This window comes from Triticum dicoccoides, chromosome 2B, assembly GCF_002162155.2.
Source record: "Triticum dicoccoides isolate Atlit2015 ecotype Zavitan chromosome 2B, WEW_v2.0, whole genome shotgun sequence".
NCBI classification, from domain to species: domain Eukaryota; kingdom Viridiplantae; phylum Streptophyta; class Magnoliopsida; order Poales; family Poaceae; genus Triticum; species Triticum dicoccoides.
In genome coordinates this window covers 446,782,948-446,801,570 of record NC_041383.1, presented here as the reverse complement: position 1 = coordinate 446,801,570, position 18,623 = coordinate 446,782,948, and the positions used below count along the sequence as shown (strand labels likewise).

The 18,623-nt window shown below is 43.5% G+C and overlaps 1 protein-coding gene and 1 pseudogene across 1 annotated transcript; one reads left to right on the top strand and one right to left on the bottom strand.

Moving 5' to 3' along the window:
- Positions 1–808: 808 nt before the first annotated feature.
- Positions 809–1,639, bottom strand: LOC119360789 (nucleolar protein 58-like; the record flags this gene model as incomplete). Its single annotated transcript, XM_037626287.1, has 1 exon — positions 809–1,639. A coding segment is annotated over exon 1 (831 nt), but the record flags the coding sequence as incomplete, so codon positions are not given.
- A 6,492-nt stretch (positions 1,640–8,131) lies between these two features.
- Positions 8,132–12,889, top strand: LOC119360932 (annotated as a pseudogene).
- Positions 12,890–18,623: the final 5,734 nt, after the last annotated feature.

Sequence of the window (18,623 nt, the reverse complement as noted above, 5' to 3'; positions counted from 1 at the left end):
TCTTCTTCATAGGTGGTCCATTCCTGCAGTTAGTACCAATATACCTGGCAAACTCTTCACCATTCTGATTTTTGAACAGTTTATAGTTTGCATCAAAGGATTCATCAATGATAATAGGATTAGCACAGGTAAAGCCAGATAAAGTGGATGGATCCACTGAAGGTTCCTTTGCAGCAACCCATGTGGTTTTGGGATACTGCTCAGGCTTCCAGTAGGAACCATCAGCATTCATTTTCCTCTCGAACCCAACACCCTATTTCCCAGGGTTTTGGTTCAGAATCTGCTTTTTGAGGACATCACAAAGTGTATGATGTCCTTTCAGATTTTTATACATCCCTGTTTCAAGCAATGTCTTCAACCTAGCATTTTCATCAGCAATAGCAGTGGTATCCTCCGTAGAGGGGTTAGTTTCCACATCAGTAGTTGAAGACAATGCAACAACAGCGGCATTGGAACATTCAGCAACAGAGGTAGCGTTATCACGCTCAATGCATTTTAAGCATGGTGGTTCAAATCCATCCTGAGCGGAACTGATCTATTGAGCGCGAAATGACTCATTCTCTTTTTGAAGATCTTCATGAGTCGCTTTCAATTTCTCAAGCTCTTGCTTCCTTTGAAGATAATCATAGGAGAGCTTTTCATATGTGGTTGAGAGCGTCTCATGAAGACTTTCAAGTTCTTGGTATTTAGCATGAAGATTTTTTATGTCTTCTACTAAGGACTGTGAATGTGTCATTTCCGCGTCCAACAGGTCATTGCTTTTGTCTAACAGTTTTTGAGTATGTTCCATAGCCCTTTGTTGTTCAGTAGCAATTTTAGCAAGTGTTTTGTAGCTGGGTTTGGATTCACAATCAGAGTCATCTTCACTTGATGTTTGAAAGTAAGCATCACGCGATTTTACCTTGGCACCACGTGCCATGAAGCAGTAGGTGGGAGCAGGATCGTCCATGTCATCAGCTTTACCGTTGGTGTGGAAGTCATGGTCTTCAGTGTTGAAGATGGACTTGGCAACATAGGTTGTGGCTAGAGCCAGACTTGCAACGCCAGGGTCGGACTCTTCTTCAGACTCCACCTCCACCTCCTCAGAAGCAGACTCCTCCTCTGAATCCATTTCCTTGCCAACAAAAGCACGAGCCTTGCCAGATGAGCTCTTCTTATGTGATGAAGACCTTGATGAGGACTTAGAAGAAGACTTTGAAGATTTCTTCTTCTTCTTGTCATCAGAATCATATTCCTTGCTCTTCTTCTTCTTCTTCTCATTGTCCCACTGTGGACACTCAGAGATATAGTGTCCAGGTTTATTGCACTTGTGACATGTTCTCTTCTTGTTGTCATGAGTGGAAGCTTCATCATTCCTTGAGCTAGACCATGAAGATTTTCTGAAGCCTTTCTTCTTGGTGAACTTCTGGAACTTCTTCACAAGCATGGCTAGTTCCTTTCCAATGTCTTCATGATCATCAGAACCGCAGTCAGATTCTTCTTCAAATGAGGAAACAACTTTTGCCTTCAAGGCGCGAGTTCGGCCATAATTGGGACCATAGATATCTCTTTTCTCAGAAAGTTGGAACTCATGTGTGTTGAGCCTCTCAAGTATATCAGACGGATTGAGTGTCTTGAAGTCAGGGCATTCTTGTATCATGAGGGCAAGGGTTTCAAAGGAGCTGTCAAGTGATCTCAGTAGTGTCTTGACGATTTCATGCTTGGTAATCTCAGTGGCGCCAAGAGCCTGAAGCTCATTTGTGATGTCGGTGAGGCGATCAAACGTGAGCTGGACATTTTCATTGTCGTTTCTCTTGAAGCGGTTGAAGAGATTGCGAAGAACACTGATCCTATGGTCTCTCTATGTAGAGACGCCTTCATTGACCTTGGATAGCCAGTCCCAGACTAGCTTTGACGTTTCCAGAGCACTAACACGGCCATACTGTCCTTTGGTCAGATGACCACAGTGATGTTCTTTGTAGTGGAGTCCAGTTGAATGAACTTCTTGACATCAGTAGGGGTGACACCTTCACCAGTTTTGGGAACGCCGTTCTTGACGACATACCAGAGGTCGACATCAATGGCTTCAAGATGCATGCGCATCTTATTCTTCCAGTAGGGATATTCAGTTCCATCGAACACGGGACAAGCAGCGGAGACTTTGATTATCCCTACAGTCGACATAGCTAAACTCCAGGTGGTTAAACCGAATCACACAGAAGAAGGGAGTACCTCACTCTGATACCAATTGAAAGTGCTAGTTATCGACTAGAGGGGGGGTGAATAGGCGATTTTTATCAAAGTCTTCAAAACGTGGAAGTTTCGAAGACAAATAATAGAAATGACCTAATTGATATGGAGCGTAAGATAAACTACAACAAGCAAGCCATAGTCAAGTATGCAATAATGTGAACGTACAAAGACTAATAGCAGCTAGGTAGTAAGGATCAGGATGGAAGATAGTATGAAGCCAATCAACGATAGTAGTCAAGCAATGAAGTCAAACAGATAAGACAAATAAGCAATGACTTCACGAAGACAAACTCAAAGTAAAGGAGGGAAGGGATAGAACCAGTCACTTGTTGAAGACACATGATTTGTTTGACCAGTTCCAGTTGCTGTGACAACTGTACGTCTGGTTAGGGAGGCTGAGATTCAACTCAGAAGACCGCGTCTTCACCTTATTCCCCTTGAGCTAAGGACACACAGTCCTCGCCCAATCACTCTGGTAAGTCTTCAAGGTAGACTTCCGAACCTTCACATACTTCGTTCACCGGCAATCCACAATGACTCTTGGATGGTCAGAACGCGACGCCTAACCGGCTGGAGGATACACAGTCCTCAAGTGTAATAAGTCTTCAGGTCACACAGACAGAAAGACTTCAGTGATGCCTAACACTCTTTGGCTCTGGGTGTTTGGGCTTTGTCCTTGCAAGGATTTCTCTCTCAAAGGCTTCGAGGTGGGTTGCTCTCAAAACGACAAAAGCCGTAACTAACTCTGAGCAGCCACCAATTTATGGTGTAGGGGGTGGGCTATTTATAGCCACAAGGCAACCTGACCTGATATGTCCGAAATGACCCTGGGTCACTAAGGAACTGACACGTGTTCCAACGGTCAGATTTCAAACACACACGACAACTTTACTTGGGCTACAAGAAAAGCTGACTCATCCAGCTCTGGATAAGATTTGCTCTCATTGTCTTCGCTTGAAGACATAGGATTTGGGTTGAGCATCACTTCAGTCACTCTGACTTTGTTCACTTGGACCCCACTTAACAGTACGGTGGTTCCTATGACTCAACAAAGAAGAAAAGGAAACAACGAAACAACACAGTCTTCGCGCTCCATAGTCTTCGCTCAATGTCTTCTCATGTCATAGTCTTCAATGTGAATATCTTCACATACCACCATTGTCTTCAATGTCTTCATACATTTTTAGGGGTCATCTCCGGTGGGTAAACCGAATCAATGAAGGACACTATCTGCGTTATCCTGCAATTCTCACAAACGCATTAGTCCCTCAACCAACTTTGTCGTCAATAGTCCAAAACCAACTAGGGGTGGCACTAGATGCACTTACAGGTAGGCATGCCACCTGGTCCGGGGGCATGGGTGTTTCCGGTTGGGACCAAGAGGGGGGCACCCCTTAGTAGCGCGCGGTATAAATTTGATCCCATGCTAATCGAGGTTGTAGCCTCCCCACTTAGAGTTTTGCTTGACAGGGGTCGTGGGTGATTCCAGACACCGGTAAGTTAAGCTGGTGTGTGCGGGTCAGGTGTGTTTTCAATTAAAAGACCATAGACGGAATTAGTCCCGATGGACTAAAGGAATCTGTTACTTGTGGGTAAAGAGTACACCCTCTACAGAGATTATACCTATTCGAATAGCCGTGTCCATGGTTAAGGACTACAATCTGGGTTGGGTCAAGTGTCGGTCTTAGTGTCGGTCTTCGGAGGAAAAACTACTAAGCCAGAACTTTGATTACGACCGGTGACATATGATGATTATGATTATTATTATTATGGACTAACTATTCTCATTATGTGATTTATTGAGTATCCCTGGGATGGTTCTACCTCCTGGATATTCACTATGATTATTCTGTTATAAGCCCTTTATGTGGTGTCGCATAGACGCCCGACTGTGCCATGTTTGTTATTGATTTACTATATAAGCCCTTTATGTGGTGTCGCACAGACGCCCGACTGTGGCATGTTTGTTATTGATATACTATATAACCCCTTTATGTGGTGTCGCACAGACGCCCAAATGTGGCGTGTTTGTTATTGATATAGTATTTAAGCCCTTTATGTGGTGTCGCTGAGACGCCCGACTGTGGCATGCTTTCTATGTATTTACTTTATAAGCCCTTTATGTGGCGTCGCACAGACGCCCGACTGCGGCACGTTTGTTACTTATTTCACTTATGAGCCCTTTCTGTGGCATCACCCAGACGCCCGACTGAGGCATCCTATTTCTACTCTCCAATTGCATTATTCATGTTTTATGCGAATAACTTGTTTACGTGCATCATGGATTTTATTTTGTGCCTGACGTTGTGATCATAAAATATTTTAGAGCATGATTATCATTTGTTATATTATACCCGTGTTCATAATGTTTGTGAGTACATTCAAAGTACTCACTGGCTTGTCCCTGGCTATTGTCTTGGCCAAATTTCTTGCTTGGAGAGGAGCGTTGCGATGACAGCCCCGGAAACCCAATCAATGGTGATAGCAGCCTCGCGAAGATAGGAGTTATCCAGGTCAGCTGTTTCTGTGGGAATTGGAGTCCCATAGACGCTGAAAGACCACAACCCGCTTCCGCCATCAACCACTAGAAACCTTGTGTTGTACTCATAGGCCAGAATGGTCTTGTACTACATATTCTGTAATTTGCTTGGAATTTATGTATTAAGTTTGTGCCTCATCAGCTAACAGTAATCCTGGGGCTGGTGAGCACAAGGGCCATTTTCTGGGGAATCAATATCCCGAAAATCCGGTCCTGACACTTTCTCCCCAGCTTTAGTTTTCTTCACTTTTGATGCAGAAGGAAGTGTGGTATTCTTCACCTTTGAAGATTTTGTAGGAGGAGCACCTGATGAAATTGGTTTAGTTTCTTCAGGCATGACTGATGTAGTCGCCCTGACATTCTCGGTTTCTTCAGGCGCCCTAGATTCGTCAGCTGGCCTGGGTTGTTCATCAGGTGTAGCATTGGTGGTTGCCTTGTCAGTTTCTTCATGAGCAGGAATTTCTTTAGCTACCCTGGTAGCTTCTTCAGCAACCTGAGTTTCATCAGCTGTGCTTGCATTTTCTTCAGCATGTTGAACAGATTCTTCAGCCTGAGGAATTTGCTATTGCGATGGAGCTGCACCACTTGCCTTGAGGGTCTTGGTGATCTTGTCAAATCTGACCTTGGCTCCTAGCTAATTAGCATGGTATCGGTCAAATTCATCACTGAGGACTTTGATTTCCTTTTGCACTCTCACAAGTTCTTCAGGAGATAGTAAGAACGTTGCTCCTCAGAAAGCGCTCTTTCTTGTACTGGTCCTTCTTGACCCACCTGGCCTTCTCAGACTTCTATATTTCTTCGCCTATGAAGGTCGTCAGCATGTGACTTTGACCAGGAGTCAGATTCAGGTCAGGACGTTGAGTATTTGGATCCTTATGCCAAATATCAATGAAGTCAAGGATTTTCTTTGGATCCAGCATTAGAGGCACAGTGCTGCCTTTTGCCTTTGTAGCCCTCTCCTGCCTATCTCTGATGATTTTAGCAAGTTCCTCATCATCTGCTTCATCATCATTAGATGGAACTTGGAATGCAACTTGCATCTTGTGAGGACTTGGCCTCTTTCCATGTCCAGTAGTGTCTTTGACCTTTAGTATAGTGGGACCACTTGAGGATTGTGGTTGAGCTGAGGAACTAGCAGATGCTCCTAATGCAATTGCAAACCCAGCAGTCCGCTAACACGTTGCAAGATGCACAGGTGTTGAGGACATTGTGGCAGCAGCTGAGTATTTTGTAGCAACAGAGGGAATTGGTACAACCCTTCAGGAAGTTTGTAAGTGCATCTAGTGCTCCTTAGTGATTTGGTGTATTGAAGACTTATAGGTTAAGGGACTAATGTGTTTGTGAGTGTACACAGGTTCTATAAGTCTACGAGGAATTTGATATTTACGATGAAAGTCAGTCCATAAAAATGAATGTCTTTAGTTGAAGACTTTAGTTTTCTTGAAGACTTTGAAATGAGGAAATTGGTGTGACCTTGAAGACTTTGATATTGATGCGAGGACTATGAAGCGTGAAGACTTTTGTTTTCATAGTTTCATTTTATCTTTCTTGAGTCATAGGAAACACCATATTATAAAAGGGGGTCAAGGTAAAACTAAGGAAAAGTATCCAAGTGATGCTCATCTTGAAGCCTACACATCTCCAATCCTTTCGAGTGAAGCCATTGGAAATCTCATATAGTTCAGTCAATTTCTTCAGTGACATATACGAGGATCTTTTGTTCTCTGAGGAATTTGTTCTAACTTAGGAGTTAGGAATTCGCTAGTGCGGATTGCCTACAAGTGAGGAACATGATAGCCCTGAGGAATTTGAGAGCTCAAATTTCTGACCGTTGTTGTGCTACGCAACAGTTGTCCCAAATATTTTATCCACCTAACGGTCATATCATTGAAGGGCATTTATGTATTATCATGTCAGGCTACTCCACGGCTATAAATAACCGCCCCCCTACAACCACTAGTTGGTTGGCTGCTCCGAGAGAAACTGACACTTGTCATTGAGAGCATCCCATCCTCCAAGGTCTTTGAGCGAAAATCATCAAGTGAGGAAAAACCAAAACCCAAACACCTAAAACCCAAAGTGATTGAGCAACATTGAAGAGATTGTTCCCGTGTGGAACTTATGCTTGTCACCTTTGAAGACTGTGCATCTTCCAAACGGTTAGGCGTCATGGTCTAGAGCATCCTAGAGGAATTATGGATCGCCGAGTGACCAAGTCTGTGAAGGTTTGGAAATCACCTGTGAAGACTTACCAGGAGTGATTGGTTGAGGTCTGTGTGACCTTAATTAGCTCAAGGAGAATACGGTGAGGACTGTGTGTCCGGGACTGTGTGTCCTCAGGTTTAAATACCCAACCACTCCAACCAGACGTAGAACTGTCACAATAGTTGGAACTGGTCTACCAAATCATTGTCTTCACCAAGCTACTGGTTCTATTTCCTCAGCTCTTTCATTTCCTTGCATACTTGTTGTGTACTTGATCGTTACTGTTTGAAGACTTTGACTGAAGACTTTTTCAATTTCCTCAATCCTATTTCTTCAGTCATCTTATTTTCTGCCTGCTTATCCTGTTTACACGCTACCTATGCTCTGTGCTTGTTTCATATCATCATGATGACTATGTAACTGCCATGTTATGCTTGCACCTGAGTACTTATTCCGCTGCTTGTAGTTCGTTACTTAGCAAATTCCTCAGGTTGTATTTCCTCATTGACGAATTTGTAAAAATCGCCTATTCACCCCTCCTCTAGTCGATATAACGCACTTCCAATTGGTATTAGAACAAGGTACTCCCTTATTCTGTGTAATTTTGGTTTAACCACTTGGAGTTTTAGTTATGTCGACTACAGGCATGATCAAAGTCTCAGTTGGGTGTCCTACCTTCGATGGGGCGGACTACCCCTATTGGAAGAATAAGATGTGCATGCATCTTGAGGCAATTGACAACGATCTGTGGTACATTGTGGAAAATGGCGTTCCCTCTATCACTCCTTTTGTGAAGGCTGCTGATGTGAAGAGATTCAAGCAACTCGACTCTCAAGCGAAGAATATCATATGTGGCGATCTGATCAAAGGATGGTATGGCAGAGTGAGTGCGTTGGAGACTGCAAAGCTTATCTGGGATAGGTTGTCCAAGGTCAACGAAGGAGTCTCAATTCAACGTGACTCTCGAGTTGACGTTCTTCGCAATCTCTTCAACCGCTTCAAAAGACTCGACAACAAAAATGTTCAACAAACCTTTGGCCGCCTCACCGACATCTCCAATGAGCTGCAAGCACTTGGTGCCACTGACATCACCGACCATGCGGTGGTGAAGAAATTGCTGAGATCTCTTGATTCCTCATTCGATAACTGGCACAGATGATTCAAGATCGTGGAGACTACAAGTCACTTGATCCTACTGATATCCTTGAGAAACCAAACACTCATGAATTCCAACTAGCTGAGAAGACAGATCTCTACGGGCCAAGCTATGGAAGATCACGCGCGCTGAAGTCCAAGGAAGTTTTCTCATCTGAAGGGGAAGATTTTGACAGCAGCCTTGGTGATCCTGAAGAACTAAGCCAGGAGCTAGAAATGCTCATGAGGAAATTCCAAAAGTTCTGAAGACGTGGTCGCTTTGGAAAATCTTCAAGAGGTGATGACATGAGATCAGATTCCTCATCCCGCGATTACAAGAAGAGGACTTGCCACAAATGCAAGAAACCTGGTCACTACATAACTGATTGTCCTCAGTGGGTAAAAGAATCAAAGAAGAAGAAGTACAAGGATGATAGTTCAGATGACTCAAATAAGAAGAAGAAACCTTCAAAGTCCTCATCGTTAAAATCTTAAAATTCTTCATCTCACAAGAAGAGCAGTTCCAAAAAGGCTTGGGCATTCATTGGCAAGGAAATGGATTCCGAAGCTGAATCTGAAGAAAATGAGGAAGAGGAGGCATCTAAGGAGTCAGACGCTAATGCTTCCGTCACCAAGTCCATCTTCAACTGTGAAGAAAATGTCGACTCCAACACTGCTGATGATGGCAACGATGACTTTGCTCCCACCTATTTCTTTATGGCAAAAGGTTCCAAGGTACTCAAATATCCATCCTCTGAATCAAGCGAGGATGAATCTGATGAAAATCTCAAACCTAGCTATTTCAAACTTGCTAAAATTGTTGTGAAACAACAAAAAGCTTTGGAAAAGGTTCAAAATCTGCTAGAGAAAAGTGATGACCTATTGGGTGAGGAAATTGATCGAACTCAAACTCTGACTGACAATCTTCAGTGACTATAGTCTAAGTTTGATAACCTTCAAAGTCGTCATGAAACTCTCTTAGAAGATCATGAGAAGCTTTCTTATGAATTTCTTCAAAGAAAGAAAGATCTTGAGAAGCTAAGGGTGAGTCGTGAAGATCTTCAAAAGGAAAACGATGCATTGCTTGCTTAACAAATTAGTTCTACTCAGGAAGAATTCATTCCACCATGTTTGAAATGCATTGAGCGTGAATCTGCTAATTCCTCACCTGAACGTTTAAATGCTTCCATTGCAGCAAATTCTTCAACTATTTCTGTGGTCACAAATTCCTCATCTGAGGAGACCACAAGTATCACTGACGATAATGCAGGGTTGAAGGAATTGTATGTGACAGGCATGTACAAAAGCTTCAAAGGGCATCAAGCACTCTGTGATGTGCTCAAAAAAGCATATCTTGAACAGGAACCCTAGGAAAGAGGGTATTGCCTTTGAGAGGAAACTCACTGCTGATGGGACCTACTGGAAACCTGAGCAGTATCCCAAAACCTTATGGGCTGCTGCAAAAGGACCTCCCATAGATCCATCCACTTTATCTGGCTTTACATGTGAATGTTCATATTCATCTGATGAGTCATTTGAGTCCAACTATAAAATGTTCAAAAATCATAATGGTGAAGTATTTGCTAGATATGTTGGAACTAACTGCAGGGACGGTCCCCCTATGAAGAAAATCTGGCTTCCCAAAAGGTGCCTTGAAAGTCTTCAGGTGAATGTCCTCATGACACCACCTGTGAAGAATAGGAACCTCGGATCAAATTCTTCGTACGGACCAAAGTCTTCAAATGGATCCAGGTCCTCATATGGATCAAATTCCTCAAGTGGATCCAAACCCTCATATGAACATCATTGTGCTAACACTTCTGTTTCGCAGGGAAAATCTAAGAGCTATGAATATGTGCATTATTCTTCAAATCATTATGTTCATAAGTCCTCGAAGAATTTCTCTGCTAATTCATATGCATACTCTAACCCCTCTTCTGTGCAACAAAGTGCAGTGGCTTCAATGCCATCTTTATCCTATGGAGCTCACAGAATGATGAACTCTTTGCCACCCCTCTAGATGTGGGTGGTGAAGAAAAAGAACTAATCTCTTATGCAGGGCCAGGTGTCCAAACGAACCTAATCATCTCACGAATTTGTTGGAGACCTATTAATGCTTGAAAGGACACAAGCTAATCATGAAGAAATGAATTACTCATTTCTCACGTCCTCATACTGCTACGTCTGTTGTACTGCTTGATGAAATTCTATCTGATGAATTTGATGTCATATTCTTCACTGATGAAGTATATGAGTCCATAAGATGCACTAATTCATCTGCAGGATGATCAACCCAGAGCTACTGAGTGGGTCCTCGACAGTGTATGTACAAATCACAAGACCAGTGACAAGAAATTATTGATGAACTTTGCTTTATCTCCATCGCATCTGAAGCATATCACCTACGTTGACAAAGGAAAAAGCAAGGTATTGGTTCTAGGTAGGGTTGCAATCTCAAAGGATCGACACATGGACAAAGTCATGCTTGTCGAGTCCCTCGGATTCAACCTCATGTCTATCTCAATGCTTTGTGATCTTGATATGGTTCTCATCATTGGCAAATATCATTTGTGACGGCCTCGATTCAATCGTACACTAATCATGCACGCAAATGTGTAGGATCAAGATCAGGGACTCACGGGAAGATATCACAACACAACTCTAAAAATAAATGTTATACAAGCATCATAATACAAGCCATGAGCCTTCAGGGCTCAAATACAAGTGCTCGGTCACAGAAGAGTCAGCGAAAGCAACAATATCTGAGTACAGACATAAGTTAAACAAGTAGCCATAAGATGGCTAGCACAAACTGGGATACAGATCGAAAGAGGCGCAGGCCTCCTGCCTGGGATCCTCCTAAACTACTCCTGGCCGTTGCTGTTAGCCTGCACGTAGTAGTAGGCACCCTCGGTGTAGTAGGTGTCATGGAAGGTGGCGTCTAGCTCCTGGGCTCCAGCATCTGGTTGCGACATCCAAGAAGAAAAGGAAAGGGGGAAAAGAGGGAGCAAAGCAACCGTGAGTACTCATCCAAAGTACTCGCAAGCAAGGATCTACACTACATATGCATTGGTATCAATGAAATGGGTAGTATTTGTGGACTGAACTATAGAATGCCGGAATAAGAGGGGGATAGCTGGTCCTATCGAATACTACACTTCTGGCAGCCTCTATCTTGAAGCATATAGGAGAGAGTAGCTGGTAAGTTCACCAAGTATCATCGAATAGCATAACCCTACCCGGCGATCATCCCCTCGTCTCCCTGTGGGATAGTGCCCACCGTGTTATCTGGCACTTGAAAGGGTGTGTTTTTATTAAGTATCCAGTTCTAGTTGTCATCAGGTCGAAGTACAACTCCGGGTCGTCCTTTTACTGAGGGACACAACTATTCGAATAGATAAACTTCCCTGTAGGGGTGCACCACATTAACCAACATGCTCAATCCCTCTGGCCGGGCACACTTTCCTAGGTCATGTCCGGCCTCGGAAGATTAACATGTCGCAGCCCTACCTAGGCACAATAGAGAGGTCAACACGCCAGTCTAAATCCTAAGGGCGCAGGGGTCTGGGCCGATAACCCATTGCACTCCGGCACGTTCTATGGGCGGCCGGAAGCAGACCTAGCCTCCCTAATACAAGAGCAGGTGTTCCAGTCCAATTCGGCACACGCCGCTCAACCATTGACGTCAAGAAGGCTTCGGCTGATACCACGACATCGGGTGCCCATAACTGTTCCCGCGTAGTGGGTTAGTGCATATAGGCTCGTAGCCAGACTCAGATCAAATACCAAGATCTCGTTAAGCATGTTAATTGGTGTAACCGCGGACGCCGACCAGGGGCCAGTCCCACCTCTCACCTAGGTGGTCTCAACCTACCCTGTCGCTCCTTCACAAAGATCCACTCAAAGGGCCGTCGGGGAAAATGTCCTTTCAGCCCCCAATCCGCAAATGACTCGCGGGTACTCTACGAGCCGACCCGACTTTAGTCACCACATGTATCATGTATAAGGTATATAGTATATACCCATGATCAACACCCGACGTGATCACGACCCGATAGTATAGCATGGCAGACTAACAAGAATGTAGGGCCACTCATGTAATACTAGCATCCTATACTAAGCATTTAGGATTGCAGGTAAGGGTAACAACTGTAGCAACAATGACAGGCTATGCAGCAGGATAGGATTAACCAAAAGCAGTAACATGCTACACTACTCTAATGCAAGTAGTAGAGAGAAGGAATAGGCGATATCGGCTTGATCAAGAGGGAGGGGGACTTGCCTGGTTGCTCTGGCAAGGAGGGGTCATCATCGATGTAGTCGATCACGGGGGTACCTGCAGCGGTCTATGGGTCTACCGAAAAGAAGTAATGGAGGTGGAACACAATAAATAACAGAGCAATCAAAGCATCACAAGGCATAACATGGGAATACACGGTGCTAGGGGTGACCTAACGCAGTACTAGGTGCTACTGGCGAAGAGGGAAAACATCCAAGAAAGTATTCCTGGTGTTTGAAGGTTTCAGGCAGATGAAACGGAGGTGGATTGTTGCATGTTCACTATGTTAGAGACGTGTGGCGGACGAACGAACTGCATAATTGGATTTGTCTCGTCGTTCTGAGCAACTTTCATGTACGGAGTTTCTTCATCCGAGTTACAGATTATTTTATATTAATTTATAAAGATTTAATTCAATTTTATAATTAATTTAATTAGAAAATGTAATTATGACATCGGAATGATGTCAGGGTGATGCTAGAAGTCAACCAGACAGTTGACTTAGTTAAACTATCGTGTGAGTCCCACTGTCATTGACTAAGGCTAACTAAATAGGTTTAATCAGGTTAGTTAAACTATTAGGTTAATTAAACAAAATTAATTAAGTTAATTAATTAGTTAATTAATATATTTTTTAAAGTTCCCCTTTTTTGTTCTAAGAGGCATGGGCCTCATTGTCAAGTGGCACAGAGGCCATAACGGGGCGGCATTAATGGGCGCCTGGAGCGGGCGCTGGGCAACCGCCCAGGTCGATAGGGGAGGGAGGGGCGCTGGGCGCCGGCGGCCAATGCAACGAGCGGCAGCAGCGGTGTAGGGGGCCAGGGCTGCGCGCCGGCGCGACGCAGCAGCAGGACTGCAGTGGGACGAAAACGGGGTTGTGGTCCGGGGGGCGACGAGCGGCCAGTGGGGGTGCGCGAGGCGGGCGAGGCCGGCAAGGCCAGCGCGTGCGCGCATGGCCGGGAGGTCGAGCGTGGCCCAGCACACAAGGGGATTGGGGGCGAGCACGCGGGAGGGGGAGCGACAGGCGGCGGAGGCAGCGGGCAGAGGGAGCGTGAGCGGCACCGGGCATGGGGCGGCGATGAGCGCAGTGTAGTGGCGCGCGCCGTGTGGCAGGGAGTGGACGGCGCGACGCGGAGTAGAGGAGTGAGTGGGTCGTGCATGAGACAAAGGTGGGGGCGGGCGCGTGCTCACACAAGCGCGGGCGTGCAGGGGAGGCGCGCGATGGCAGCAAGCCATGACGAGGGAGTAGAGAGAGGGAGCAAGGCCGGAGCCCGAGGGCTCACCCACGTTGGAGGGACGAGGGGGCGGTGAGGCTCGAAGAAGCCATTTAGGGAGGAAGACAGGGACGCGCGATGGAGACGGGGAGGCGGCCCGGTGAGGTGGCTCCGGTGAGTGGCAATGGCGGCGAGGTCGGCGCGGCGAGCCCCGATCTCTATCTGGATCAGGGGGGAGAGAGCGACGTGGGGTGGGGGTGAGTGGGTGCGGTCAGTGGGGCTAGGTTTTGGGTAGTGTGGTTTAGTAGGAGAGTGGGGGCGGCCTGGGCCAGTTGGGCTGGCCTGGCTACCAGCTGGGCCGGTTGGCCCAGTGGGGGGGGGGTCCTTTTCTTTTCTTTTTGTTTTTGTTTTGTTCTTTTCTTTTCTTTTATTTTTCCTTTATTGTTTTCTCTTATTTCCAGTATACTTTAGTTTTAGTAAAACACCACAGTTGTACCTAATTTAGTACGTAATTATGCCACTGCCCCAATAACTTTTGGGCAACTAAATGAATAGTTTGTTATTTTACAAAATACAAAAGGGCATTCATTTAATTGTTTGACCTACTGTTTTATTCATCTTAGAGTATCTAAACATTTTATAAAAGCGTGGTTCCTTCACCATAATTACCTATGCAATATTTGGCACGACCCGAATAGTTTAGTTTTAATAATTAAAAACCTTTATTGTTTGACTTAAATTCAAATTTGAGTTTGAATTGGTTTTGAACTAACATGAGACTAACAACATTAACCGTGGTGACGTGACATCATTAACGTGGGATTACTGTAGCCTAATTGTCGGGGCGTCACAAATCTCCTCCACTACAAGAAACCTCATCCCGAGATTTAAGAGGTGGAGTAAGGGGGAAAGTCCTAGTTAGAAAATCCGATCGAGTCCTTTCGGTCTTGGTTGCTCTGCACGAAGAGGTCAATCCATTACGTTGATGAATATTTTTCTGCTTCAAGTCATCATGATGAAGTCGACACCCTTTCTTCGGGAACTCCACCGTACTTATGGTAGAATAAGGCGGGGTTATTCCAGGAGAACAGACCTCTGCAAGGTTGACTATCTAGTTGCTAACGTCGGGGAAGGTGGCGAAAAGTAACTCTCGAACTGAAACTTAAGAAAATATCGAGAGCAAAGTAAGAAGGTACCATGAGAAGTTTCAAGCGGGTAGGCAATCGTTCGATACCTGAAACAAAGTGTGAAAGGGATTCAGAGCAACGGGAATAAGTATTGTGTCTAGCTGATACCAGAATTGATGATCTCTCGGAAGGTGGTTCATGAATTATATAGAATCCAAGCGCGAGGAATAACTTTCAAAACAGGGATGTACAGAAGAGTTAGGTTTAAATCCTGTGGAACTATGGGTTATGGGCCCACCATGTGGGTTAAAAGTAGAAGGAGCGATGAAATCTTGCACGATCATAATAGCAAGGCTTGTCAGAGGATAGTATGTCAGTTATGTTGGCAACAACGTTGGTACCAAGGGAGAGGGACAAAGAGAACCATTTTCCTGCTCATTAGGATGAGGCGGGCCAATAGGCAAAGTTCTCGTCCATCGGTGGTTACCAGAATGTCATCAACATTATGAACAGGGTCTTACTAACACGGTTGTACACCAAGGTGTTTACATAAGCAAAAGAATATTACTACTTAGATCATATAGATCACAAGAAAGGTTAAACAAAACAATGGAAAGGAAAATGTGTTTAAACACATATTTCATGGGTATATCCTTCCCAAGGATAAGCAGAGCATGATATCCATGACAGGATAGAAAGTATAAAACCATTTAGGTAAGGGGAGGGAAATTTCATGACATTACACATATAACGGTGTTTGGATAATTGATAAAGAAAATTTAGCATTGTGCTCCAAACAATAGGTCCTCTGGCCAGGTGTGTTAGGCATGACATCACCTTACTGGGTCATATAAGGACCAATGTTATGACTCTTGGAAAATGTTCCAACCATAATATCTGACCGAGTTTCAGATCTGATTGGCGTCAGCATACCTCAGACTCAGGATGCCTGGGAAGAAAAGGTGTGACACAAATTGACGAGAAGACATCGTAAGATTCTCAGGAAATGGACTATGGAAGCGAGTTCCAAAACAAGAGTTCATCACTAAAGCAAGGAGAGGATGAGGAGGTTGCTGATGGACTCAGCGACAATTCAACGAGATTTCCAAAGGATGGATTTGCACAATTATGTGAACAAGGTAACATACTGGACATGTCGAAGTATATAACGAAGTATGTTCGAGGAGAACATACTCGAGTGAACATTGATCAAAATGTGCACCTAGAAGATGGACTAAGTAGCATGATCGATGTTAGAATGGTGATTTGATGTCTACTACACAACCTTCTTCTTGTAGACGTTGTTGGGCCTGCAAGTGCACAGGTTTGTAGGACAGTAGCAAATTTCCCTCAAGTGGATGACCTAAGGTTTATCAATCCAAAGGAGGCGTAGGATTAAGATGGTCTCTCTCAAACAACCCTGCAACCAAATAACAAAAAGTCTCTTGTGTCCCCAACACACCCAATACAATGGCAAATTGTATAGTGCACTAGTTCGGCGAAGAGATGGTGATACAAGTGCAATATGGATGGTAGATATAGGTATTTGTAATCTGAAAAATATAAGATTCAACATCCTCCAAAGTAGTGGGATCATTACTTCCTAAAGTTGACACTCTTCCAAACCCACTTTCATCAATATAACCATCATAAATAGGAGTCATGCTATCATCATAACAACTTTGCATATCAAAACTTGGGATGCTAAAAATATCATCTTCATTAAACATAGCATCCCCAAGCTTGGGACAAACATTAATTCCAGCAAATATATTCTCAAATATTTCATCCCAATCAAACATAGCTTCCCCAAGCTTGGGCCCTTTCATATAATAAGCATAATCACTCTCGTCATTAAAAATATTGATAGCACCAATAGTATAGCAATTATCATCATCACAATGAGTAGTAGGAGCAACATCATTTGGGAGGGATACCTTTCTACATTTGTTGCTCCTTCTTTTCTACTTCTTCTTCACATTATGTGTGGGTTCAACCTTCCTCTTTGAGCTCCTTATTGATTGGATTGGTTGAATAGAAGGCTCCTCCTCGTTACCTGATTCATCATAATCAATAATAGGAGGAGATTGGGAAGTCTCTTCCCTTTCATTAGTATTCTCTTCATCTTCTATTTGCTTTCTTTTCTTTATGTAATTGGCAATATAAGGATTTTCAATGCAATTCTCCGCATAATACATATAAATCTTCTCTAGATCAAAGTCAAGAACTTTATCAAGATTAAATTTTGGAATATACTCAGTTATACGTTTCATTTCTTCATAACCCAAAAGAAGACTAAGCTATTTATGATGCTCAAGGGTAATCAAGTTATCACAATATTTGGACATGACTTGATCATGAAACAAATAGCATTGGAGTTTTAAATGACCATGTTCATTGCAAAGTTCACAAGGAGCGTGAAAAATATTGAATCTTTCAGCACATTCATCTAGCTCTTCTTGCAACAGTTTGGTTTCTAAGTACTTATGCCTCTTGCAATAAATATCTTCTCTATTTGGTGTGTTCATGCAAACATGCACTCCACAAAAGTTGACATGCTCATAAGAGATATTTTCATCATAACTAGTGCAATCATCATTAGCATCATGGATATTCAAAGAATTCGTACTAACAACATTGTAATCATGCTCATCATCCAAATATCCAGTGCCAAACAATTTAGAGATTTCTTCTTCTAGCACTTGAGCACAATTATCCTTTCCATCATACTCACGAAAGATATTAAAAAGGTGAAGCTTATGGGACAAACTTAACTCCATTTTTTGTAATTTTCTTTTATAGACTAACTAGTGCTAAAACAAGAAACAAAAAGATTCGATTGCAAGATCTAAAGATATACCTTCAAGCACTCACCTCCCCGGCAACGTCGCCAGAAAAGAGCTTGATGTCTACTACACAACCTTCTTCTTGTAGACATTGTTGGGCCTGCAAGTGCATAGGTTTGTAGGACAGTAGCAAATTTCCCTCAAGTGGATGACCTAAGGTTTATCAATCCGTAGGAGGCGTAGGATGAAGATGGTCTCTCTCAAACAACCCTGCAACCAAATAACAAAAAGTCTCTTGTGTCCCCAACACACCCAATACAATGGCAAATTGTATAGGTGCACTAGTTCGGTGAAGAGATGGTGATACAAGTGCAATATGGATGGTATATATAGGTATTTGTAATCTGAAAATATAAAAACAGCAAGGTAACTAAAGATAAAAGTGAGCGTAAACGGTATTGCAATGATAGGAAACAAGGCCTAGGGTTCATACTTTCACTAGTGCAAGTTCTCTCAACAATAATAACATAGATAGATCATATAACAAGCCCTCAACATGCAACAAAGAGTCACTCCAAAGCCACTAATAGCGGAGAACAAACGTAGAGATTATGGTAGGGTACGAAACCACCTCAAAGTTATTCTTTCGGATCAATCTATAAAAGAGTTCGTACTAGAATAACACCTTAAGATACAAATCAACCAAAACCCTAATGTCACCTAGATACTCCATTGTCACCTCAAGTATCCGTGGGAATTATTATACGATATGCATCACACAATCTCAGATTCATCCAACCAACATAAAAGTACTTCAAAGAGTGCCCCAAAGTTTCTACCGGAGAGTCAAGAACGTGTGCCAACCCCTATGCATAGGTTCCCAATGTCGCGAAACCCGCAAGTTGATCACCAAAACATACATCAAGTGGCACATGATATCCCATTGTCACCACAGATAATCATGGCAAGACGTACATCAAGTGTTCTCATAAAAGACTCAATCTGATAAGATAACTTCAAAGGGGAAACTCAATTCATCACAAGAGAGTAGAGGGGGAGAAACATCATCAGATCCAACTACAATAGAAAAGCTCGGGATACATCAAG